Source organism: Acinonyx jubatus, chromosome A2 (assembly GCF_027475565.1).
Source record: "Acinonyx jubatus isolate Ajub_Pintada_27869175 chromosome A2, VMU_Ajub_asm_v1.0, whole genome shotgun sequence".
NCBI lineage: Eukaryota > Metazoa > Chordata > Mammalia > Carnivora > Felidae > Acinonyx > Acinonyx jubatus.
This window is the reverse complement of record NC_069383.1, coordinates 44,160,975-44,187,057: the sequence shown is the minus strand read 5'-3', so window position 1 is coordinate 44,187,057 and position 26,083 is coordinate 44,160,975. Positions and strand designations below refer to the sequence as shown.

The following is a 26,083-nucleotide window of genomic DNA, read 5'->3' as shown; positions in this document are numbered from 1 at the left end:
TTTGATTATTGCCAAGAGTAAAGGCCTAGAATTGAAGAACCTGCTTCTGCTTCTGGCTTGCTTTCCAGGAATTTCTTCTTGATTTAAAAGTTTACCAGTGATGGGGCACCTGTGTGACTCAGTTGGTCAAGTATCTGACTTCAGCTGAGGTCATGATCTTGCAGTTCGTAAGTTCAAGCCCCTCACTGGGCTCTCTGCTGTCAGCGCAGAGCCAGTTTTGTATCCTCTGTTTCCCTTTCTCTCTGCCCCTCCCTTCCTCTTTCAAAAATAAACAAACATTATAATTCTTTTTTTTTTTATCTTTGTTGTTATCGAAGTGGAAACAGGAATTTTAATTGTGCATCTGTGGTTATTAAGGTTGCATTAAAAATATTTGTAGCCATTTTTTGGTAACTGTAACAATTTGCATTAGTCCTATTGTTTATTATCCTTTTTATATTTTTTCCTTCTGAGTTACTTTTTCATGCTTTCCCATGTTTCTGTCAATCAGAATTTCACTTTTTATTATTGATTGAAGAGTAGTGTGTATCAAAAAATTTTGTAATGTTTATTTGTTATTTTTTAAATATAATTTATTGTCAAATTTGCTAACATACAGTGTGTAAAGCGTGCTCTTGGTTTTTGGGGTAGATTCCCGTGGTTTATTGCTTACATACAACACCCAGGGCTCATCTCAACAAGTGCCCTCCTCAATGCCCATCACCCATTTTCCCTTCTTCCCCTACCACCCCCCCATCAACCCTCAGTTTATAATATATGTTACAAATATTTTTTTCTGAGGTTTTATTTTTGTTTTAAATGTTTCTTAATTTTGTTTGGATTTTTTGTTTGTAACATGACTTCCCTTTCGATAGTCAAATCTATTCATTTATTTCTATATTGATTCTAAATATTTGCTTTTTCTTACTTCTTACATTTTTACCGTAAGCTATTTTAATCATCTGAAATTTATTTGGTTTATCTAGCTTTCATTATTCCCAGTATTTTACCCAAAATTCCAGCACAATTTATTGGATAATAGATCATTTGCTACTAATTTGAAATACACTTGTAAAATATAAATCTCTTTATATAAATGGGACTATCTCAGGTGCTATTCCATTTTCCTCTCCATCTGTTCTGACTTTGAAAGCAATACTGTTGTAATTGTCATAACTGTATAATAGCATTTAAAGTTGGTGAGACAAAGTGTCCATCATTATTTTTTCACTATTCCTGGTTCTTCTCAACCATTTATTCTTTGTTATGAACTTTAGCATCATACTGTTATGTTAAAACATTCTTTTGAGATTTAGAGTGGAATTGCATTACAATTTGAAGTCAATTTGTGGAAAACTGACATCTTTTTATATTGAATCTTACTGTATTTTCCTTTGTGTAATCAAATGTTTTATGTTTGTCCATAAACATTTAGTTCTATGCCTATAGGCCTTGGCATTTCTTCTTAGCTTTTTTTCTAGTTATTTTTATTATTAAAAAAAATTGGGGCACCTGGGTGGCTCAGTCGGTTAAGCGTCTGACTTCGGCTCAGGTCATGATCTCGTGGTCTGTGAGTTCAAGCCCCACGTCAGGCTCTGTGCTGACAGCTCAGAGCCTGGAGCCTGTTTCAGATTCTGTGTCTCCCTCTCTCTGACCCTCCCCCGTTCATGCTCTGTCTCTCTCTATCTCAAAAATAAATAAACATTAAAAAAAAATAGTTGGTATCCTTTTGAATATAATAATTTCTCCATTACATTTCTTCTTTTTTTTTCAGTATATGAAATTTATTGTCAAATTGGTTTCCATACAACACCCAGTGCTCATCCCAAAAGGTGCCCTCTTCAATACCTATCACCCACCCTCCCCTCCCTCCCACCCCCCATCAACCCTCAGTTTGTTCTCAGTTTTTAAGAGTCTCTTATGCTTTGGCTCTCTCCCACTCTAACCTCTTTTTTTTTTTTGTCCTTCCCCTCCCCCATGGGTTTCTGTTAAGTTTCTCAGGATCCACATAAGAGTGAAAACATATGGTATCTGTCTTTCTCTGTATGGCTTATTTCACTTAGCATCACACTCTCCAGTTCCATCCACGTTGCTACAAAGGGCCATATTTCGTTCTTTCTCATTGCCATGTAGTACTCCATTGTGTTTATAAACCACAATTTCTTTATCCATTCATCAGTTGATGGACATTTAGGCTCTTTCCACAATTTGGCTATTGTTGAGAGTGCTGCTATAAACATTGGGGTACAAGTGCCCCTGTGCATCAGTACTCCTGTATCCCTTGGGTAAATTCCTAGCAGTGCTATTGCTGGGTCATAGGGTAGGTCTATTTTTAATTTTCTGAGGAACCTCCACACTGTTTTCCAGAGTGGCTGTACCAGTTTGCATTCCCACCAGCAGTGCAAGAGGGTTCCCGTTTCTCCACATCCTCTCCAGCATCTCTAGTCTCCTGATTTGTTCATTTTGGCCACTCTGACTGGCGTGAGGTGATATCTGAGTGTGGTTTTGATTTGTATTTCCCTGGTGAGGAGCGATGTTGAGCATCTTTTCATGTGCCTGTTGGCCATCCGGATGTCTTCTTTAGAGAAGTGTCTATTCATGTTTTCTGCCCATTTCTTCACTGGGTTATTTGTTTTTCGGGTGTGGAGTTTGGTGAGCTCTTTATAGATTTTGGATACTAGCCCTTTGTCCGATATGTCATTTGCAAATATCTTTTCCCATTCCGTTGGTTGTCTTTTAGTTTTGTTGGTTGTTTCCTTTGCTGTGCAGAAGCTTTTTATCTTCATAAGGTCCCAGTAATTCATTTTTGCTTTTAATTCCATTGCCTTTGGGGATGTGTCGAGTAAGAGATTGCTATGGCTGAGGTCAGAGAGGTCTTTTCCTGATTTCTCCTCTAGGGTTTTGATGGTTTCCTGTCTCACATTCAGGTCCTTTATCCATTTTGAGTTTATTTTTGTGAATGGTGTGAGAAAGCGGTCTAGTTTCAACCTTCTGCATGTTGCTGTCCAGTTCTCCCAGCACCATTTGTTAAAGAGACTGTCTTTTTTCCATTGGATGTTCTTTCCTGCTTTGTCAAAGATTAGTTGGCCATATGTTTGTGGGTCTAGTTCTGGGGTTTCTATTCTATTCCATTGGTCTATGTGTCTGTTTTTGTGCCAATACCATAGTGTCTTGATGATTACAGCTTTGTAGTAGAGGCTAAAGTCTGGGATTGTGATGCCTCCTGCTTTGGTCTTCTTCTTCAAAATTACTTTGGCTATTCGGGGCCTTTTATGTTTCCATATGAATTTTAGGATTGCTTGTTCTAGCTTCGAGAAAAATGCTGGTGCCATTTTGATTGGGATTGCATTGAATGTGTAGATAGCTTTGGGTAGTATTGACATTTTGACAATATTTATTCTTCCAATCCATGAGCAGGGAATGTCTTTCCATTTCTTTATATCTTCTTCAATTACCTTCATAAGCTTTCTATAGTTTTCAGCATAGAGATCTTTTACATCTTTGGTTAGATTTATTCCTAGGTATTTTATGCTTCTTGGTGCAATTGTGAATGGGATCAGTTTCTTTATTTGTCTTTCTGTTGCTTCATTGTTAGTGTATAAGAATGCAACTGATTTCTGTACATTGATTTTGTATCCTGCAACTTTGCTGAATTCGTGTATCAGTTCTAGCAGACTTTTGGTGTAGTCTATCGGATTTTCCATGTATAATATCATGTCATCTGCAAAAAACGAAAGCTTGACTTCATCTTTGCCAATTTTGATGCCTTTGATTTCCTTTTGTTGTCTGATTGCTGATGCTAGCACTTCCAGCACTATGTTAAACAACAGCGGTGAGAGTGGGCATCCCTGTCGTGTTCCTGATCTCAGGGAAAAAGCTCTCAGTTTTTCCCCATTGAGGATGATGTTAGCTGTGGGCTTTTCATAAATGGCTTTTATGATGTTTAAGTATGTTCCTTCTATCCCGTCTCCATTACATTTCTAGGTGGATATTGTTAATACAAAGGAAAATGATCAATGTGTGTGTGTATGTGTGTGTGCGCCATACACACATACAGTCTTCTACCTATTCAGACAGATTTTATTTCATATTCTTGGAATATATATTTGGTACATATTTTAGGTATATAATCATATCATTAAGAAATTATGATCATTTAACTTTTTTTCTAAAACATACTTTTTTTTCCTTTTTTCTTACCTTATTACATTGCCTTGAATTTCTAGAACCATGTTAAATAATGGTGGTGATAGATGGCCAAGATCCTTATCTTTACGTTGACTGTCTTTATCTTGCCTTGAATGTCTTTATCTGCTTTACTCATAAATTTGATGTTGCCTATGAATTTCAGATAGTTGTTCCTAGTTCTCTAGGTATCTTTAAATCAGAAGTTCATGTTGAATATTATCCTCTGTTGAGATTCCTTTCTGATAAATCGGTTTGAAGAATTACATTAATCAAATAATTTTGTATTCCTGGAATAAACTTTTCTTTGTTATTGCTTTTTGTAAAGTTTATTTATTTATTTTCTGCTGTCAGCGCAGAGCCTGATGTGGAGCTTGATCTGACAAACCATGAAATCATGACCTAAGCCGAAATCAAGAGTCAGACGCTCAACTGATTGAGCCACCCAGGCACCCCAGCCCTTTTACTTTTCTTTGGAGCAAGAGATGGGGATAGGTGGGTTTTGAGGATATAAGGTACATGCCATGATCCTATTTTGCCAATCTAAGATTCGTACTCTTCAAACAATAATTCAAGATCCATTGTGTCTTTTCTTTCTGTCAGGGAGAAGCAAGATAATAGAATGGTTTAAGACTTGGATTTTGGAGTCAGCATATAACAGATTCTCTCACAATGTGTGTAACTTTGAGCAAGTCAATTTTTAGAGCCTAGGTTCATCACCTGTGAAATGAGACACTAATAACCACTGTTTTAGGTTGCTGAAAATGAGCAAACATGTATAGAAGTAGTACTATAGCTAGCACACAATAAATACTCAAAATGGTACTAACATAATTATTATTCAGCTATCATAAAGAAGCCCCTAATTTTGTCCCTTCATGTACCATGGTCTTCTTTTTCATATTCCTGTGCAAAAATTGCACCCAGTTTTTTCTCCTCAGAACCCACAGTTTGGAGTCTTTAGTCATCTGCACTATCTGTACTGCATGTGTCTACCTTGCACCCTTGAACTTCTTTGAAGCCCCCTCAATTTCCGTCTTATGTCTTTCTCTCTGCACCACAATGTGCTTTGCTGAAAAATGCTCATGGCATGGGAGACCCAGTTTCTACTCCTAACAGCATCATCATTGCCTCATTGTCTGACCTTGGGTCATTCAGTCTTCATAGTATTTATTATAATAACTACCAATTATTGATCGTGACTTTGGTGTTTTATATAATAAGGGATTGTACTGTGAGCTGGCCATCCTCGTTCCCTCTGCCCTTTGCACACCCTTCACTTTCCTCCATCTCTGCTTTCCTTCCTTTCTTCCCCTGTGGCATTCCCCGTGAGTTGCTTCTCCCAGCAAGGTCTTGCTCTGGATCTCCCTTTTTTCAGCCAGAGAGACCTCTCCTCTCCCTGATGTTTTCTTGCCTCACCACCTCTTTCAACCTATCTCCTTTATGTTTGACACCATTTAAAAATTGTTTCCATAGTTAGTTGTAGGCAGACAACTTCACATTTCCCCTCTGTTTATAAAGGTGTGGTTTGAAAAAGGGCAGCGCGGGATGCATAGAAGGTAAGAAAGAAGAGTGTTGGGCAGGGCTACTGTGTTCCATCTTCAAAGGCAGGAGAGCTGGGGTTAGTCCAAGTTGTTTTACAATTGGAAGAGACTCATAGTACCATAGCTTGGACGAAACCTGGCTTTTTATTGCCAAAAAAAGTGTAAAATGGAAATGGAGGTAAATGTGAATAATTCACAGTAATGTTTAAACTTTAAGGATATTTCACCTTCTCTGGAATTAGAGATTTATGCTAGTGAAGAGTTAGGGAGGAATTTGAAATGTTTATGTTACCAGAGTGTAAAAAACATTGTCCAATTATTTATCTAATCTTTCCTTGGGCTTGCTTTTAAAAGCACATTTAGATTTGAAGTAGCCTGAGAAAAATAAACTGTTCCAGGCTATAACTTGATGCCCCAGTAGAAATAAGATGGATCCTTTTTCATTTGGTTTGAGAAATTTCTCAAGCAGACAGAAGTCTTTGTACCTTCCTTTGCAGTTCTTTCATCCACAAATGACTATTATCAAGTACTAGAATTACAAGTGCCCCAGTGCTTCTTTTTAACTTTAGCTCCCATGCAAATTACTACTGTGATCTCACTTCTTTTCTGGGCTGGACATTTTGTTGTTGCATCTACTTAGTAGGTCTCACAGATTCTCCATGTATTATCATCCAGTAAGGTTCACTTCTTAAAGATAAGTATCAACTAACGTAAGGAACTTTTTGAGAATCCACTTCTGGGTCACAGAGCAACGTGGTGTGCTGGAGAGTAGGCATAAGAGTTTCTATACTACATTCTGCTGTAATTACTTTCTAGCCGCCCTGTGGCAAAAGTAAATAATATTATGTAAAAAATCGAATGAATTTTGTTTTCCATCACTTCAGGAAAATTAAGTAACTAATTAAAAAACAACAACAACTAATAATGGTGCGTCTGGAATTAGAACTCAGACAGTCTGGTATAAGGTGTTATGCTCTTGAAGTAATTTGAGAATTTTAAGAGCAAGACGTTAGCCAGAGAGACTTCATTTCATATGACATGAGGATATGCTAGAGTGGATGGGTGAAGTTGTTTGGGAAACAAGATAGAATACATGACCCAACTGGGCATTTCCCCACAGTGACTAGCCTGTACATTCATGGGCTGTCACCAGCTGCAATCCTGGAATCATGTGGTAGAACATTCTTCAAAGATAACTTTTTAAAGCACTGTTTCCTATGTGTTTCCTCAAGTTTCATGAATTTCTTTTTGAATCTCTGTCTGTATTATAGTGTATATATTCGGTACCTACTCTTTGCATAAGAGAAAAATAATTACCTCCTTCTCCCTATGTGTTTATTTTCCCATGGGAAGCTTATTTGTTTTTACCTTGCAGGCTAGAAAATCATCTAGAAACTGAAATAGAAAGGACTGCATATATGAATGTAATACTTTGCTGTTTTTTTAAGGATCTTAAAATTTCTATATCTTTAGAGATGAGGGATGAACTAAATGACTCTTTGTTAAGCACTATTTCGTAGAGCACTGGTGAGCAGTTGCCACTGAATCCTTCATTAATAATCCCTTCCTTTTCCAGAAGGACTTGCCAACACCTATAAAGTATTCACTAGGAGAATTAAAGTCGTATAAAAATAATTGCTGTTTGCTTCCTTCAAGGCATACATTTAAATACGTTGCTTTATTCCTTCGCTCCTTGGCTGCCTCCTATGTTTAGTAACACTAGGTCAGCAGACTTCCTCTTTTAAGGTTCATCTGCTGGCCATTTCAATTTCCCATGAGAAAGCAAACCTACCACTCTTTTACCCTTTTATCTTAATGTTTCATCCATTTATGTCATGTTATCTTGTGGGTTTGCGTTTCTCAGTAATAATGGCACTGCTGGTAAATAGAAAACAATGAATGTGATTATGCACCCCTGATGATAATGACGGTGATGATGATGATGATGATCATGTCATCATGTGAGCCTTTTTTAAAAAATTCCTTGTGATCTCAGAAGAGTAGTTATCTATGACAGTAACTTAATCAGTGATGTTATCTTTTAAAAATTGTTTTAAAATTTTACTTATTCATTATATTTTATTTCAATTCCAGTGTAGTTAACATACAGTGTTATATTAATTTATTTCATCTTAAAAGGAATGCATGCACTGTTTTCAAGTGAACTATTTTAATGCCATGTTGACAGTTTTGGTATTGGCCACTGGGTCCAGCTGGAAGCATTCCACCATTGGTCTGCTTACCCTATCTTCAGTTTTCACTTGAGCGTTTTTTAGATTGTCAAATAAAAATTTGTGCTGTCCTCATGGCTTGCAGTTTCATGTGTAATGGGCTGTAACTGTAATGACTAATGTATGTTTGGGGTTAATCATGAAAATAATAGCTAACATTTATTTATTGGGAGCTTACCGTTTGCCAGGCTTTGTGATAACTCTATTACGGACATTAACTAGCTTAATCTTTTTCTCTCATGAGGTAAGTGCTATATTTTCTGCTTTTCTGGGAAAAGGAAACTAAGGCCCAGACATATGTAGCTTTGTTCAAGATACACTGATATTTGCCTTGCCACTCCCCTTTTCAGGATGCCCCTCTCTGCAATCAGTGGGCTAACTTACCATCCTGTGTACATTTCCCTTTACTGCAAGAAATGACATTATTTAATGGACAATTACAGAAAGATATCACTAGACAATAAAGTTGCTTTGGAATGAGTCCTGAGGGTTTATTCAGGTTCCTCATTGTATGTGAAGAATATGATGAAACAGGCACTCTCCAGAGCCATTGGGCTCTTTTCTCTTTTCTCTGTTTGTAGCCGGAGTGACCCAACTGAACTCTTCATTTCATAATCACCACCTAGACTCTGTAATTATTAAAAACAACACAATTTGGTCAGGATTATGGCTTTTAATTGGGTTGTGGAAAGAAACTTAAGTTGAAGAAATGTTGCCAGGGTCATTGGGGGAATTAACAGCCACTTGATGCAAGAGGGAAGCTGTGAAGAACACTGGCTCTCTTATTATGTGGTGTCCAGGCAGAGTAAAGTTATGCTCTTACTATTTCATTTCATTTTTTAAAAGAAATTATTATTGCAGAACTATTGGCTTCCTTTCTTTCTCAACTGTGGCTATAATGTTTTATTTGTGCGTGTGTACTTTTGAGAGAGAATTAGTCTCTGAAGTGGGAGTTAGGAGAGGAAAGTATTTGAAATGGAAATGTCTTAAAATCATGTCTCTTTCCAGTTGTACATTGGATTTCCTTAGGGTTTAGAAACAAAATGGAAATTAAAAACCACAATCACCTTTTTGAACAAGAAAATACTGTACTTATCAGTATAGAAAAGATCTAGTTGAAAGACAATAGATCTTGTATTTCATTGCAGAGTGCTCCAGACATTGATCAACTGGCAAGGAAAAACAAATATTAACTTTCTCTTCTTCCCCACCTTCTCACAATGGCTGGGTAATACTTTTGTATTCCTGTTTGGAGGATTTAATAGCCTTGTTAACATGTGGGAAAACATTATGATTGGATACTTTAACAAAATAGTGGGTAGGTTTTTTTCATTTTTTTTTAAGGTTCATGTTTATGTTCTTACTGGGTGTGTGTCTTTCCAAGTGCTCCAGGTTAAGAACTAAATGTGTTAGAAAAACAGATGTAATGCAAATAAATAGGAAGAGTTCTCATTTCCTTCAGCTCTGAGTTCCTGAGCAGTAATTTTATGGTATCTTCTTTCCATATCAGAAGTTGTGCTGACCCCAGATTCTTTCTCCTGAGTTGTGTCACAACTGATTAATGATCTATAGGGCCAGACAACAATTCACCTACATATGGTAGGGGGTCATAATGCATGTGTGTAGTGTAAAGATCACTCTTGCCAACAATTAATTGGGGAATTCACTTTATGAAACCCTGTTTACAGACTGACATCTGGAGAAATTCTTAACCTGGATCCATTCCAATCTGTAGGATTTATGGACTGTGCTTGGTTTTTTGTAAATAAGACTTTTTCTGCTTGGTACATTCTGTTTACATAATTATCAATGGATGAAAATGGCTATGGTCCTGTGTTTCTTAATTCTCTGTACCAAGTGGACCTAAATTATAAATGGTGGTCCAGCTAAAAGAATACTTGGACACCTATCATTATTCAAGTTGTGGAAACATCTTAATGCCAGGAGCACCCTGCTCTCTTAAGTCCAGACTCTCTGACTGGAGCCCTTATGCCCCAAGGGACTTAGTATTTAGCCTTTATGGGGATTTTAAAACTTGTTGAGACACATGCTAGACCTCTTAAAATATATTAGACTCCCTTTTATTCACACACTTGGTCTCTGCTGTGAGGTGTGAAATGGAAATATTTTCAAACATAGGTACATGCATAGTCTTGAACACATTTCAAGTTCTCACTGTGTGTGGGGGGATCAAAGCTTATTATTAAATAGCAGAATTGGATTCCCAAACATTCCATAGGTCGTCATGTCAGACACACATTACAATGACCTTCACCTGCCTCTCTTGGGTAGCCATTATTTCTGTTGCCGGTGGATGAGCTACTGCCGACATGGTCAGCATGGCATCTGCAAATACTGGGAGAAAAAATATTGTAGAATGGGTGAAACAGATCATAGGAAAACAAATACTGTATGTTGGAACTGGACACCTAGGACTAAATAGAAGGGCATTTTCTTCTTCTGCTTTGCTGAATTTTGAAACTATAAAATTGGACCAGGTTAAGGGTTGGGTGAGTCCACATTACAACAAAGTAAAGGGCAGAGAAGTGCAGAATGGGAGGGTGGAGATGAGAAAGATATGGACTTATGTCCTCCAGTTCCTCCTTTATTTGTAGCAGCATCGTCATATGATATCAACCTGATTTATCGTGCTCAGCAGTACAATACATTCTTTCTTTCCAAGATGTATTTCGATGTATGTTAACAATCATATATATATGTATATATATGTGTGTGTATATATATACATATGTGTGTGTGTATGTATATATATATACACATACACATATGAATATATGTGTATATACACATATGAATATGCTTTGTTTTTCTGGAACACATTTGTTCAGTGAGCACCTTTCTAAACCCAGAATGGCTCTTAAGCACAGAACAGAGTTACACACATACACACACACACACAATTTCCAACCAGCATCACCTTACCAATTTTGATGTACTCTTAAGGAAAGGTTAAGTCCAAGTATGGGGCAGACCAGACACTTTGATCTGAAGTTCAATTTGGAAGAGGAGAGGTCAGTGGAGCATTGATCAGGGGAAGTGTAGCCCCACTTTTCCATTAGAGCTTTTTCCTTTTTATCTCCACCATAGCCCTTATGTAAGTCCTTAATCTTTGTTTTATCCATGACTCTTCCTAGCTATACACCTCTTGTTTTTCATTACATTCTCTTAACTGCTAATGTATTTTTTATGCTCAAATAGTTGATCATCTACACCTTCAATAAGATACCCCAAATATCTTACATAGGAATGTGTACACAGAATCATAGACTATGTTGGTGATTCATCCTTTCCCGTCCCCTTTCCTTTTCATCCTCTGTCTCCCTGTTTCTTCTACCTGCTGCCTTCCTTCCACTGGCCAAACTTTGCCTAAAAGTTTCTGAATACTCAGCTAAAATCACTACACAAACATACAGTAGGATACTTGGCTTTCTAAGCTTACATTGTCCTTGGGTTAGAAAAAAATATATTTAAAAACAGTTAGGGGGTGCCTGGGTAGCTCAGTTGGTTTAGCATCTGACTCTTGATCTCAGCTCAGTTCTTGATCTCAGGGTGGTGAGTTCATGCCCCACAATCGGATCTGTGCTGGGTGCGAGACCTACTTAAAAATAACAAACAGACAAATAAAAATAAAAACAGGAATGAACGCACTAAAGGAGAATTATCAGGAAAACTCCTATACATGTCTATATGCCTGTGTGCTTGTATGTGTTCACACACACGCGCGCGCGCGCACACACACACACACACACACATGTAAATAGATAAAGAGACGAGGGGGGGATAAGGAATAAAACATTTCCCAATGGCTATATTTGTAGAGAAATTTTAAACTACTCATAGTCTCTTTGGGAAACACCTCATATTTAAAGTAGTGAAATATTCTTTTCAAAGTACCCATTCCCCACACTTCACATGAATTATAAACCTTTGAAATGAAATCTGAATGTTAGCCTCAAAAAACACTCTATCCACCAACTAAATCTTGATTAAATGAAAAATATCACTTGTGTATATTTGAGGTTTCTGCTGTTTTTAATTCTTAGTAGCAGTTCAGGCCACATAAACAGACAATTCTTTGGCTGGCAAGTCAGAGCAGCGTCTGGGGTCGTTTGTGATTCTCAGTGTCACCTTGTTTGATTTCTCTTTCATATATGAAGAAAAAAGAAGAAAAGATTTTTTTCCTCCCTGAAGGAATGGAACATTCTCACCCATACACCTAATTGACTGCAAAGGTCACTGTAGCAAGAAAATAAATCAGCAAAGTCCTAAAATATACCCAAAGAACAGCTTGCCAACCTGCTGGATTTTCTGTATCATTGAAAGGAAGTACTAGTTAGGACTGCCAACACACAAACAAATCCATTGAGATCTTTCTGGAAAAGGAGGTGTTCTTGAGAAAGCTCTAGTGGTGTAGGAAGCAGGGGAATCAGAACTCGCTCTGGGACATTCGGGGCATGAACTACAATCTCTGAGCCTCTGTTTTGATATCTATTAAATGAAGGTGGTTGAACTGAAAGCTGAAGTTCTTTGATTCCACAAAAATGGTGCAGAATGTACATCTATGCCAAAAAAATTCATAGAGGGCAGAGGTGATAAAGTGGACTGTGTGCTGAGCACTGTAGTAGGTATACGTGGTCTCATGTAATCCTCCCGATAGTTCTCTGTTTTTACTCATGGAGCAACTGATATTCTGCCCTGGGTGCTGCAGCCAGATCCAGCCTGGTCCACTACTGTGAACTTCACAGTCTAGGTGAAGCCTCACGGTTGGCCTCCTTCCTCTTCAGTGGCCTCTCCATTCACTGCCTACTCAACTTTCACTTTTGATAGAAGGAAAGATAAACACCTGGAGACAATTCTAAAATATTGGAAACCTTAAAAATTTATAAAAAGAAACCTCCTATAAAAAATTTTCCCCAGTCTAATCATGAGAAAAACATCAGACAAATGCCAGTAGAAGGGCATTCTGTAATGTATTTGACCAATCCTTCTCAAAACTGTCAAGGCCATCAAAAACAAGGGGAAATCTGAGAAACTGTCACAACCAAGAAGAGCCAAAGGAGACATAACTACTAATGTCATTTGGTGTCCTAGATGGGACCTTGAAACAGAAATAAGATACTAGGTAAAAACTAAGGAAATTTGAATGGACTGTGGACTATGGTCAACAATAATTGGTTCACTGATCATAACAACTGTACAATACTAACACAAGTTATCACAATAGGGGTAACTGTGCAGAGGATATATGAAAATTTGCCGTACTATCTGCTAAATTTTTCTGAACATCTAAAATAATTCTGAAAAGTAGTCTATTAAAAAAATAATTTATCACTGCTCAAACCAAAAGAACACTGTAGCAATAGGGAAAATAATATGCTTTTTTTAAAAGTGTTTATTTTTTTTAAAAAAAGAGAGAGAGATCAGGGGAGGGGCAGAGAGGGAAGGACAGAGGATCCGAAGTGGGCCCTGCAGTGACAACAGCTCAAACTCATGAACCATGAGATCTCACTAACTGTTGAGATCATGACCTGAGCCCAAGTCAGACACTCAACCCACTGCGCCACTCAGGCGCCCTGGAAAAAATATGCTTTTAAACTACTACTTCTCTTTCTCCTCCTTTTCATCCTCTTCCTCTTCATCCTCCTCCTCCTTCTTCCAGTTATTATAGTAATACTATAAGGTGATCTACCAGTGTTAAATGCCTCTGGATACTGTATGAAGAGTGGCTTTCTGTGAGCCTTGGATTAGGCCAGGGGTTGGCAAACCATTTATGGTCCATAGGCCAAATATGGCCTCCTGCCTATTTTAGTAAATCAAGTTTTATTGGAACACAACCAGGCCTCATTCATGTTTACATATTGTCTTTGGCTGCATTTACACTTCAGTGGCAAAATTGAGTAGTTGTACCAAAGATCAGATGGCCTGCAGACCTTAAAAAATATTTGCTATCTGGCCAACCCCTGGTTTAGGCTATTTGGGTTATAAGGTGGATAGTGAGGCAGGTAAGCTGGGCCACCAGGATTCACCTGGGGGTAAAATCAAATATTCAAACTCAGCTAATCAAATAGAAGGAAATATGTAAGACAGGGCATGAGTAAAATAGAGTAGTCAACTTCAGAGGGCCATGTGTTTAAGGTTTCTGCGTACTTTTCTTTTTTGCTGCAGAGCTGTGTCTTTGACCCATTCGTGCATCAGCCTGTGTGAACCTGCCCTTTCAGACTCCCACCTTTAGGGACTTTTATCTTGGCCTATTTACTCTTCTTTTAGAGTTCCTAACTTTGATCTGAAAATAAATAGTCAAAACTTAGTTGTGTTTTTCAGTGTGCCAGGCACTTATACGCCCTCATCAATTTCTCTCTAATGAAGTAGGAATGCCATAGTCTCTATTTTATACATAAGGAAACTGAGGCTCATTTAAATGAAATAACTTGCTCCAGAGGGTTGGTTGGCTCATAAATGCTGTGCCACAGTTTGAATGGAGGGCTCAAAACATAACATTAAATCTCGTATACCATGCCAACTTTCAGTGCTAGAGCTGGCTCTCACTAGCTCGTGGCAGCCAATTGTTGAATTTTTAGGAATTCTGTGAGCTCGTTGATAAATTCAGGCATTATTAAAAACTAAATTATGTAAATGTATAATCAAATACATTGTATTAAGAACAAAGGTAATATACCTCAAAACTCTTCACTAATATTTTACTGCAGTTTACTATTATCTGTGCTCTTGAGGTTGGTGTCTACAGAGTCTGTATGGTGAAAGTGCTATCTAATTGTGAGGTCCTGTGCCGCTCTGCCAAGCGCCTTACTTGTGATGTCACCTTGCTTACTTGAAATTGGCCGTGATGGGAGTATTGACACCATGGAAATGGGCAGACACTACAGATTGCTTTTCTTTCGTGACAGCTAGCTGGTTACACCTTTGTCAGCCTACCAATGCTTACCTTACATTCTGATTTTGATCTCTATGTGGTATTCTAGATGATAGTCCCATTTGTTTCTTCCTGGCCCCCTATCTTGACCTTTGAACTCTATAAGTTTTATAATTAATGCCACAGTAGCACCCTACAGATAGGGCCCAAGGGTCTTTTTTTTTATCATTATTTTTATTTGTTTACTTTTCTGACAGCGGGTAGAAATTCCTTAGTGTTGGAGAATTCCCTTGTTGAGAAAATGTATTCCACCTGATAAGGAAGAAGTTCAACCATCTGATAATTTGCTTTTAAATTCAGGAACATGTTTGAGGATAGTTTGGACTCCCTAAAAAAAAAAAAAAACCTAGAATTGAATTATCTTTATAAATATAGGGTGAACTCCTATTTGGAATTTTAGGTAAGGTTTTCCACATAAATAATTTTCTGGATACATGGGGATTGCTATATGTGTTAATGTGTTATTAACTTGCAAAAAACTAAATTTTTACATATAGGTGTGGTTAACACAAATGAGCTTGCACATAATTCGCTAACAGTTCAGAGGAATAGGCAGCATGGTAAAAGGCCTCAAAAACATCCTCCTAAACATGTAATCTCCAATTTATAAGCCATCTTGTTTCAAATGCTTCTATGCTGATGGTTCATAATTCATCATACATGCTTCATGTTTTAAAATTTTACCTGCAGGAGTAACCTACCACTTACAACATTGCTCTCTTATGAATATGTACTCAGAACTCCAACTCCTGATCCCAGATTCTCTTAATGAAGCTCCTCTTATACAAGAGTACAGAAATAGAAGTAGATTCCCATAGTTGTGACAGCAGTAGGAATTGGGGAACCTGGACACCCTCCACTGGCAGGGAGAAGGGGACTGCCCTGGACACTGTGCATTGAGAGAACTGCCAGCCAGATATTTGAGGAAAACAGAGATACATAAGTTGTGATAAGCCCCTGTTGCCAAAATGAGTTTTCTGGCTATCTGAACTTTAGATAATTAGGAGTTTGCTGAATTATTATTTCTCTAATTCTGTATATCATATTAATTAAGGTAGATCGTAACTTGTGGCCAGAAGACTGGCATCTGCCTGCAGATGTTTTGTTACCTAAAATCTAGAGTAAGTGTTTAGAAACTTGCAGCAACTGACAGAGTACTATCCAAAGATTGAATCTCCTACTAATGGACGAGGGTTGCTTTTTTATTCATTTCGTTTTTCTAGTAATTCCTTTTATTGTTATCACATTTTAGAAAAGTACTTTAGTAGTTTGTTTAGGTTGGAGATTTTAAAAAGTGGTCCTTTTGAGAAGCATGGTTGCAATGGAAAGAGCTAGACTACAGCTCATGTAGACTTGCTGTGTGACCTTTGGCAAATGATGTAATCTCTAGGTTTACATTTAATTAATTGAGACTTTCTAGCAGGCCTGACACTTAGTCTTGCAAAGCTAAGTGAGGGATGCAAAAAATGTCAAAAGTTTTATTTTATTTTCTTTCCTAGCAGGAAGGTGGGAAATTTAGTCTCAGTTATTATTGCCCACCCCACCTTCCTTGGCTCCTATCTCCATATGGACTCAGAAAACGAGGCCGCAGTACTGTCAACAGCCTCATTGCCTAACCCCACAGCAGAGGCCTGGTGCATAAGGGAGTCCTTGCTGAGTTTGGGGCTCCTGATGCCCAGCCGTCCTTGTGTTGATGACTCCATCCCTTGATGCCTTGCTCCCTTGGGGTCGTCCAGCCTGGGTCTCTTTAATCCTCTGAATTACTAGAGAAAATCTTTCCCCAGAGGCACTTTCATATCTTCAGTGAGCTCAGGTCATGGAAGACCAAGGCTAGAAAAGAAGGTATCTTCAGTGGACTTTTGATTTGGCCCCAGTACAAATTTCTGAAGCAGGGAAGCACAAAATGGCCTGCGGAAACTTTGTGGTAAGAGGAACAGGGGAGGGAAAACTGAGGAAAAAACACAAATTAATATCAATACATTTATAATTATAAAATGGGGCCAATAAACCCTTCTTGATAGGGTTGTCTGAGGATTGTGTGAGCTAACGCATTGAAAATTCATAGCCAATTGCCCAGCACACACTAGGTCCATAGGACTATGATTCCCAGATCAGGAGATCCCCGGCTCTCACTTGCTTTTGCCTGTTGGCTCTTATGTGTTGCACACACCATGTGTGTTTGGATGATTTCATCCAGCTGTGGTTTTTCTTTCCCTTATCCTTTGATGGGACAGGCTCTAAGCCAAGGGCACTTCATCTAGTGTCTGTGGAAACCAGGCTCCACTTCCATGGATAGGCTTCAGAGGGTCTCTGTTAGTCTGGAAGTTTTATACTTTATTTCTGTTATTTTACTGCTTACTCTTAAGTTTTTAACAAACAAATATTTTTTTTTCCTAATGAAAATCTCATCAGATATATTCATCTGTCCTTCTTAGCAGATTCAAATTCGGTAACTGCGAGGTGAGGCCTAAGATTCTGCATTTCTAAAAGGCTCCTTGGTGATATCCAGTGCTGTGGGTCCAATGATCTCACTTAAATTAGCAAGGCCAAAGTAGGCTTCTGACTTTCCGGATGTGCCTTTCATTGACTATGAGCTCCCCCAAACTTTGCCATTTTCTATTTTTCTGGGATATCTAGTCATCAGAAGCAGCCACCCTATTCTGGCATGCTTATAATTATAAATATTTCCACTCCACAGCTATTTGATCTGTCATTCTTGACCTCTACATGCACTTCATTCTAGTTAGCCATGGATGAAAACTTACATAATTACGTAACAGGGTTATTCCCATCCTGTTTATCTCCAGTCACAGAGCCCCTATTTCTTTCACATAGATGGGCATTCTAACCTCAAAATTCTATGTTGAAGGCCAGCTTTTTAGAACTACTTCCAGTATCAATGATTTTTACAATAAATCATAGCCCGAGGCAAGGATTAAAATGATGGTTTATTTGGCAAACTCAGGGATGAGGAAAAAGGCAAGGGGATCAAGGAAATATGTGATGTAAAACAAAGGGAAGAGACCCAGCAGGTACATCTACCCTGCACAGGGAGGCACTTTTCTAGGGGTTGACAAAAGTGAAATAATAGTTCAGAGTCTACCTAGGAGAAGCAGGAGGGGAATTTTCTTCCCTCTTTTTCCCTTCTCCCATTTCCCATTGGTCAAAATTCCAGATCCCATACCTTATTGTTTCTTCCAAGCTGGGAGGGCAGAAACTCTGGGCATATGGTTGGTCAGTATGGCTGCATAGAGGCATCTCCAAAAAAGGCATCTCCACTTCCCAGGGCAAGTGACTGACTAATCAGCCCTGCAGTGGGATTTCGGAGGTCTTTATCGTCTGTCTTGCCTCAGTATTGAGTCAGCTAGAATAAAAGGTGGACACTAATTAATCAGTGGAGCCCTACCTCTCTCCACAAACATGGCAGATACCACTAACTGATCACTGCACTCTTCCCGTCTGTTAGCTGGGTACACTTTTTCCCCATGCCTGAAGTTTCCTTGTGTGTGAGGATAGCTACATGAGTAGAACATTCCTGGCCTCACCCTACTTCCTCCCTCCCACTGCCCCAGAGATGCCTTAACCTGATTTTTGACTTTTACAATGAGAAACCAAACCATTCTTGGTCCTTTTTTCTTAAGATCAGGTTCTGTTCTGCAGGGAGCACATCCCTTCTTTCTGTTCTTCCCTATCATTAGTCTTAGAGAAGTATTTCTCCCTCACCCTACATACCCTTTTTTTTCCCCTCAATTGGATGAGGGGCCAAGAGGCGAAGAAGGATGGTATTTCTTGGTCTTCTTCAAGGTCCCAGCAGCTTGGGGCCTGCCCTGGCCTCACAACACTCTAAACAGCACTCCTGGCAGCCACACTCAGTGGATTGCCATGTGGAATAAAGCCTCACTGAGACCTGCAGCCACAGTATCTCTTTGGCTAATGCTGCAACTGAGAGCCATAAAGTAAGTGGTTAGATAACATGGGCTTTAGGAGTCATCAGCTTGGGTGTGAGTTCGGTCTTACTCCTTAGGAGCTGTATGACCTTGGCAAGTTACTGCATCTCGTGAGATCTCAGTTTTCTTATGTGTAAGATGAGAATAATAGTATCTATTTCATAGTTTCTAGGAACTAAATGAGATAATATGGACAGAGTTTCTAGCACTTAGAAAGTACTTAATAATGATAGTTATTGTTACCATGATCTACAGACTTTGGAAAGAGATTAAAAATAAGTCTGGTCCTCCTTCTGGATGGGGCCCATGCCATTTTCAGATATAGCCGGGCAAGTTCCATTGCACTGATGAAGAATTCTAACATTTCCTGCTGGGGAACCTCTGAGGTTACCTCTGATTCTTATTTTATGAATGTGGAAATGCTTTTCTTTCACGTTTCCCTGGGCATTGGTTTCTTTTTCAGAGTTGATGCAGAGAGATGAATGGTAAGGTGTGTTCTCCTTCAGACTTGGAGAACTTCATGCCACTTCCTCTTCATTTGAAGGATGTGGTTTGCAAATCAGTGCTGAGATACCCTCTTTTTCCTCATAAACCCCCTCCTACATAAAGCCAAACTTGAGTACAGAGGCTTTGGACTCTGCGTGAGAAGCCTCAGAAAAGGAAAAAAAAATTCACACTTCATTAACAAGAAGAATGGCTTTGGAAAAAAATATGTATAGTATACAGCATGTCAGTACCTTTCCAGGAAATGATGGCAAATTAGTCAAATCAAGTTGCAGATATAGTCAAGAAATTCTCACATGAGTTTCCGCTACAAGATTTTGGTGAATAAAATCAAACGACTTATACCCAATATTTCAGAAGTGCAGTGGTGCTGGCTCATCCTCAAGTCACTGTGGAATTGCCTTGGAATTGAAAGCTTCCACAGTGCAGCTTATGGCTTTGCTGCTGAATTATGAAGTGTTTGTGTCTGTGCTGTGAAGTGCTGGGATGCAGGGATAGACGCAAATTCCAGAGAAATACCACCACAATCACCGTCTCAGAATACCAGCACCCTTCCTCTTTGCTCAAGAAAGGTTTTATTCTCTCGTGGTCAATGTGCTTTGTTTTTTATAGTTTTCTGATGCTGTGGCATTAAAGAGAATTCCTGCTGGGGCGCCATTATATTATGATATCACATATGCAATAGGTTTTGTCCTTTCTGACTTAAAAAAAATAAATTTAAAGGCAACACCATTGCTGCTGTTGCTAAGTGATATTGGCATAATATGTCTTTGGGGGCAATAACTCATTCCTTGTATTTTCACCAAAAAGAGAGACATTTAAGATTATTCTTTTTGGTCTGCTCCTGAAGATTATTGTCACATCATTTGTTATCTTTATGATTGGCACGTTTTTAAGCTGCGGCAAGCTGTGGTTGCCGTGTGGAGAGGCAGATTTTCCTGCATATTGCTTAAAATACTGTCTGTATTTTTCCAAGTAGGTGGCTGTACTACCATCCCAGAATCAGACTTAGAAGAAAGATCAATAGAGCAAGACTCCACTGAACTGTTTACCAACCACAAGCACCTCATTGTAGAGACGCCCTTGCCTGGTAAGAAAATGGGTGGTCTTCACCAATGATATGTCAGGGACAGTGGCACTCTGGTCAGTTCTTGTCATACCAGAGAGCATTTTGCAAAGCTGCTTGTTTTCCAACTTCATCCTTTGCCTCAGCACTGGTGCAGCTGAATTTGATCATTTGTATACTCCTTTCAATATTCAAACCTTTTCTCTCTCTCTTGCCCTCTTTCTTTTTTCCAGAAGTTTCACCCCTCCAAGGAGTCTCGGAATAGTTCAAGTAGAGTTGTCTGGTTGAGGGGAAGATGGCTTTCCCAAGGCTGATCCTGTGTGGACCTCAGGCCAAGCACAAATGTAGGGCTGGCCCGGTGCTTCATCCATCTCACCTGCTTGGAGATGATATGTAGACTGGGGATTGGGATTTTTTTCTTATTGTGCTAGGAGGATTTGTAATACCCAGGGCAAGTCAGTTGAAACCTAGGTGGGAAAAATATTGCTGCTTTTTGGTCATCTGTATGCTTGCAGCCATCGGGTATAGTGAGAGGACATCTTTTGGGGACAGACTTTATAATGCAGAGGCCCAGATCCAAAGTAATTTGATACCCCATTCTTGTCACAGAATTCTTATATAGTAAATGTATCAAATTTAATAAAGCATCTCATTGTCCAACAATATCTTGGATTTGATTTATAACTAGAGGGTTATATAGATGGTTTCTCCACATTATTTCTTCAAAGGAAAGAAACAGAAAGGAACTGAAAACTTTGCTACTCCACGCCCGGTAAGACTCAAATATGATTGTTTTATATATAAAGTAAACTACAGAATTTTTTATATGATTTATTTATTATGCTAAAAATGGAAGAAAGTAAGTTTTTAGGATTGTATGAAAATTTTCAAATATTTTATAGGAATGCAGTACATTAACATCCTCTTTTCATTACCCCATGGTGGCACCTTTTAGAAATTCAGGTTATAGGGGTGCCTGAGTGCCTCAGTTGGTTGAGAGGCCGATTTCAGCTCAGGTCATAATCTCATGATTTGTGAGTTGGAGCCCCGCGTTGGGTTCTGTGCTGTCAGCTGGGAGCCTGGAGCCTGCTTCAGGTTCTGTGTCTCCCTCTCTGCCCTTCCCCTACTTGCCCTCTGTCTCTCTCTCAAAAAAAAAAAAAAAAAAAAAATTAAAAAAAAAATTCAGGTTGTAAAACAATTCACTCATTACAATATGCAAGAAATAAAAGAGATTTTGCCAATTTCCAGTTAAAATTACAGTTGCAAGACTGATTTATGTAAACCGAAATATGTGCCAGTTTTGGAATGCCTCTCTGTCAGTATAAAGGGGGAATACAGTTCATGGTTTTTCTATAAGTGAAATGTCAAAAAATTGAAGAGGATGTATTATTTATTATTTCTAGCATTCTTTTTTAGGAGATGCAGCAGAAGATAAAATATTATTAATTGTCATGCATGGAAGTGGACAACTTTTAACCTTTGCATGAGAATAACCATTAGGTTAATGTCACCCAGCCTGTGGGGACCAGTAGAAGATGTCATGGCTCCGCATATGACTATACTTACAAAAACGCTACACTTCTGGTCATCTTTAACAGCTTCATTCAAGAAAGGTTACAAGACAAGTATATTACTTCTTTAAAATGTGTTTCTGTGTTATGTCTCTCTCTTTTTCTCTCTCTTTTTTCTTTTCTTTTGTATGTTTGTTTTCTGTGGTTGTTTTTGTGCTATGCATATGTGCTAGTGCTAATCTCTGTTCTATTTTTTCTTTTTTTTGAGAGTCATACCTTGTTTGTACGTGTCCTTCTGCCTTCAACTCTTTCTTTTTCTTTTGTGTTTCTACATTCATGTGCCTTGATCAGTTTTTCTCTCCCTTCACTTACTCCCCCAATTCTTTCCCTTCGCCTTTTGATTCTTTCCCTTTATTTCCTGTGATACAAAACCGAAGCATATTGTTTCATTAAAGGGTTACTTTAAACATACATGAATGTAGTGCTTTCTCTCTCTCTCAAATCCCTCCTCCACTGATTTCCTTCTGTATATGCCCTCCATTATTGTTCCATCCTGTGGGAGAGTGACTACCAGTCCAAATTCAAATTCCTATCTCCAGTTTGGGAGTTTAAGGTGACTTTTGTTGTTACAATTACATGTCATACTGAGAATTTTTCTGTTAAGAAGTACGTTTGTAAAATGTTTTCCTGGAAATCATTATCAGTATCTTAAGTCTATTGGCACAATTACTTGACCAGATAGTTTATTTTTTATTTGAATCACTAGTACAGAACTCTATATACATATAGCATACATATATTTTGAGAAATCTAATTTATTGTCATTTGCATTTTACTAGCTGCCAAAAGGAAAAAAGTTACTAATTAACCTTTTCAACATTATCAAATATCAAATATAAGTTCTAAAATGATAAAATAGGGGCACCTGGGTGGCTCAGTCGGTTAAGCGGCCGACTTCGGCTCAGGTCATGATCTCGCGGTCCTTGAGTTCGAGCCCCGCATCGGGCTCTGTGCTGACAGCTCAGAGCCTGGAGCCTGCTTCAGATTCTGTGTCTCCCTCTCTCTGACCCTCCCCCGTACATGCTCTCTCTCTCTCTGTCTCAAAAATAAACGTTAAAAAATAAAATAAAATAAAATAAAATAAAATAAAATGATAAAATAATTTGATTCATGATTTAAAAGTATCCTTTGCTTAAAAAAATTTCTGAATTTACATTACGTAAATTTAAGTTATGTCTTTTACCCCTGATGTTAGTATGATTTAAAAACATACATAAAGTGTTTCTGCTAACAGCCAAGAATTACGTTACCCTTTGAAGTGGCTTTTTAAATATCAAGACATAAATAATTGTTAACTCCTATTATTTTGGCACTAGTATTTCAATCTTTAATAACGATTGTGTATTATCTCTTTCCTGTGTGTGTGTGTGTGTGTGTGTGTGTATACATGGTCTTGAAATCTTAGAGTAACTCACAAAGCTTTAAGAAGAAAGATGATCCAGGTTTCTGATTAGCCAGATAGTCTCGCTGTTACCAAACATATCAGAATAGATACTTATAAAATAGCAAACATTTAGTAAATTCTTAGTATGTGCTAGGTATGATTTCATTCACTTCTTCCAACATTACTGTGATGTAGATAATGTTATCTCTATTTTGCAAGTAAGAGTACTGAGACTTATACAGGCCAAATAACTTACCCAGTATCCCACAGTTAGTGTGTAACAGAACTACAGAACTGGGATTTTAATCCAGGCTGATTCCAAAACCCAAATACACACCCAAATGTAGAGATTATTGGTAAGACTACAGTAAAATACATTTTAAACCTGAAGGTTTTTAGTCTAAGATAACTATCTATTTTTGATTTCTAGTGTGGTTGTACCTTTAAAAAATACACCTATTTGCTATACTTCTCCTTTGGTGAATGACCTGTTCATGTTCTTTTCTTTTGGGGGAAGTGGTGATGGTGGTAAGTATCTCCTTATTGAATTGGAATAGCCTTTAAAAATGGTATTAATCTTTGCTTGATTGGATATGATATAGACATTGTTTTCAGTTTTTCACTTATCTTTCAATTTTGTTTCTTTGTTTTTTTAAGAAGTTTTCTAAATTTTAAGTAGCTAAATCTATTAACCCCTTTCTTTGTGGTTGCTAACTTTGGTGTCCAGCTTGGGTGGTCTGATACCAGGGTCTGCTACCATCTCCTGCCTCTTCTCTGTGCCAGTCTGTTGTGTTTTGTGCTATGGCAAGCTTCAGTCATATCCTCCATGGGAATGCACTGGGTTTTATTTTATTTTAGTTAGTTAGTTTTAAATGTTTTTATTTATTTTTAAAGGAGAGAGAGACAGAGCATGAGCTGGGGAGGAGCAGAGAGAGAGGGAGACATAGAATCCGAAGCAGGCTCCAGGCTCTAAGCTGTCAACACAGAGCCCGATGCGGGGCTCAAACTCACGAACTGTGAGATCATGACCTGAGCCGAAGTTGGACGCTCAACCGACTGAGCCACCCAGGCGCCCATTATTTCATTTTTTCAATTGTAAGTAGGCTTCATAGCCAGTGCAGAGCCTAGTGGGAGGCTTGAACTCATAAACCTGAGATCAGGACCTGAGCTGAGATCAAGAGTCAGATGCTTAAGTAGGCGCCTGGGTGGCACTTGGTTAAACATCCAATTCTTGATTTCGGCTCAGGTCATGATCTCCCAGTTCCTCAGTTCAAGCCCTGTGTTGCCTCTGTGCGCACACCTCGAAGCCTCCTTGGGACCCTCTCTCTGCACCCCCATCTCAAAATACTAATACTAATACTAATAAACTTTTAAAAAATGCTCTAAGAGTTAGATGCTTAGGGGTGTCTGGGTGGCTTAGTCAGTTGAGTGTCCAACTTCAGCTCAGGTCATGGTCTCACAGCTTGTGAGTTGGAGCCCCATGTCAGGCTTTGTGCTGACAGCTCAGAGCGTGGAGCCTGCTTTGGATTCTGTGTCTCCCTCTCTCTCTCTGCCCCTCCCCTGCTTGCTCTCTGTCTGTCTCTCTCAAAAATAATAAACATTAAAACAACAACAACAACAGAGAGAGACACTTAACCAACTAAGCCACCCAGGTGCCCCTGCATTGGATTTTATAAGCCACAGAGCTGTGTTCTCTTCTGCTCTCATCTCACAGAGATTTTACATGAAATGCCTCCTAGGTTTTACCCAGCTCCTTCATCCTTGGGAGAATGACACAAGTAATAGACTCCACAGCTTTCAAAATCCTGCTTCCTTTTGATGTTTGGCCCATCCTGTGGGCTCTCCTTTAGGATGATTAACTTTCCCCAAAGGTTCTTTAGCACTATTGTAATTACCCTTACCCACTCCCACACCAGCTCTCCAGACATGGCCAGACATGTTCCCATCCCATGTGAGCTCAAGTTTGGGCGTGCTGTGCCCACTTAAATCTATATGTACAGAGGCAAGAGAGGCAAGTCAGTTATGAAGTCTGTGCCCCATTCCTCCCATTCTCCAAACTTTTTGTTTTGCCAGCCTCATGAGAAACTGCTTGGTATTTCCATAGGTCAACCGTACCCGGAGCCACAGGGGTTCCCTCACGTTGAGGAACATCAGATCGTGTTACGAATAGCTTTTCTATAATTAACATTAATCAAAGTTATTCTCTGGATTAAAAATGGCTAAGCAAAGAGACCTCTTTTTCTTGTTTTTGTTTCTTTATTTTTTTAAAAAAAAATCTGCCTCTGACTAGTCAGTTGTCTGTGTCACAGTATACACAGTTCCCTGTCATATAAAAATGTAGGTGAGGATGAGCAAGAGAATCAAAATAAAATATATGTGAGAATGTTCAAACTCCTTGAAAAGCATTATGTAAATACAGGATTGACAGCGGTCATCTGCCATAGCACCAGTGTCTTTTGTTGTGAGCCAGCAGGTGTCATCCATGGCCTCCTGTTCAGAGATTAAGGGTGTGTCCACAACATGGGAGCTGATGAGGGGCAGGCTGATGGGAGGCACCCAAAGGTTTTCAGCCTTGGTTGTACATTAGGATCTTTAAGTATTTCCAGAGGATTCTTTAATAACTGTTGCTCTTGTAATAAACAAACAAATCCCATCTTTGTATCATTTAGGATATCAGTGCTAGTGATATAAATAATTATTAGTAATAGATTCTTGTTACT

At 38.6% G+C, this 26,083-nt stretch overlaps 1 protein-coding gene across 5 annotated transcripts in view; it reads left to right on the top strand.

Annotated features, from left to right (window-relative positions):
* The window catches only part of BBS9 (Bardet-Biedl syndrome 9), a 439,643-nt gene extending 418,570 nt beyond the window's left edge, over positions 1-21,073 (top strand). For 4 of the 5 annotated variants that reach the window (XM_015065036.3, XM_053218247.1, XM_053218248.1 and 1 more), the window contains 2 exons: positions 20,319-20,432; positions 20,642-21,073. In XM_015065036.3, coding sequence (XP_014920522.1) covers positions 20,319-20,432; positions 20,642-20,673 — 146 coding nt within the window. In that variant the 3' untranslated portion in view covers positions 20,674-21,073. The remainder of the gene's footprint in view (positions 1-20,318; positions 20,433-20,641) is intronic. The other variant, XM_015065037.3, reaches the window with a different exon arrangement.
* The last annotated feature ends 5,010 nt before the right edge of the window (positions 21,074-26,083 follow it).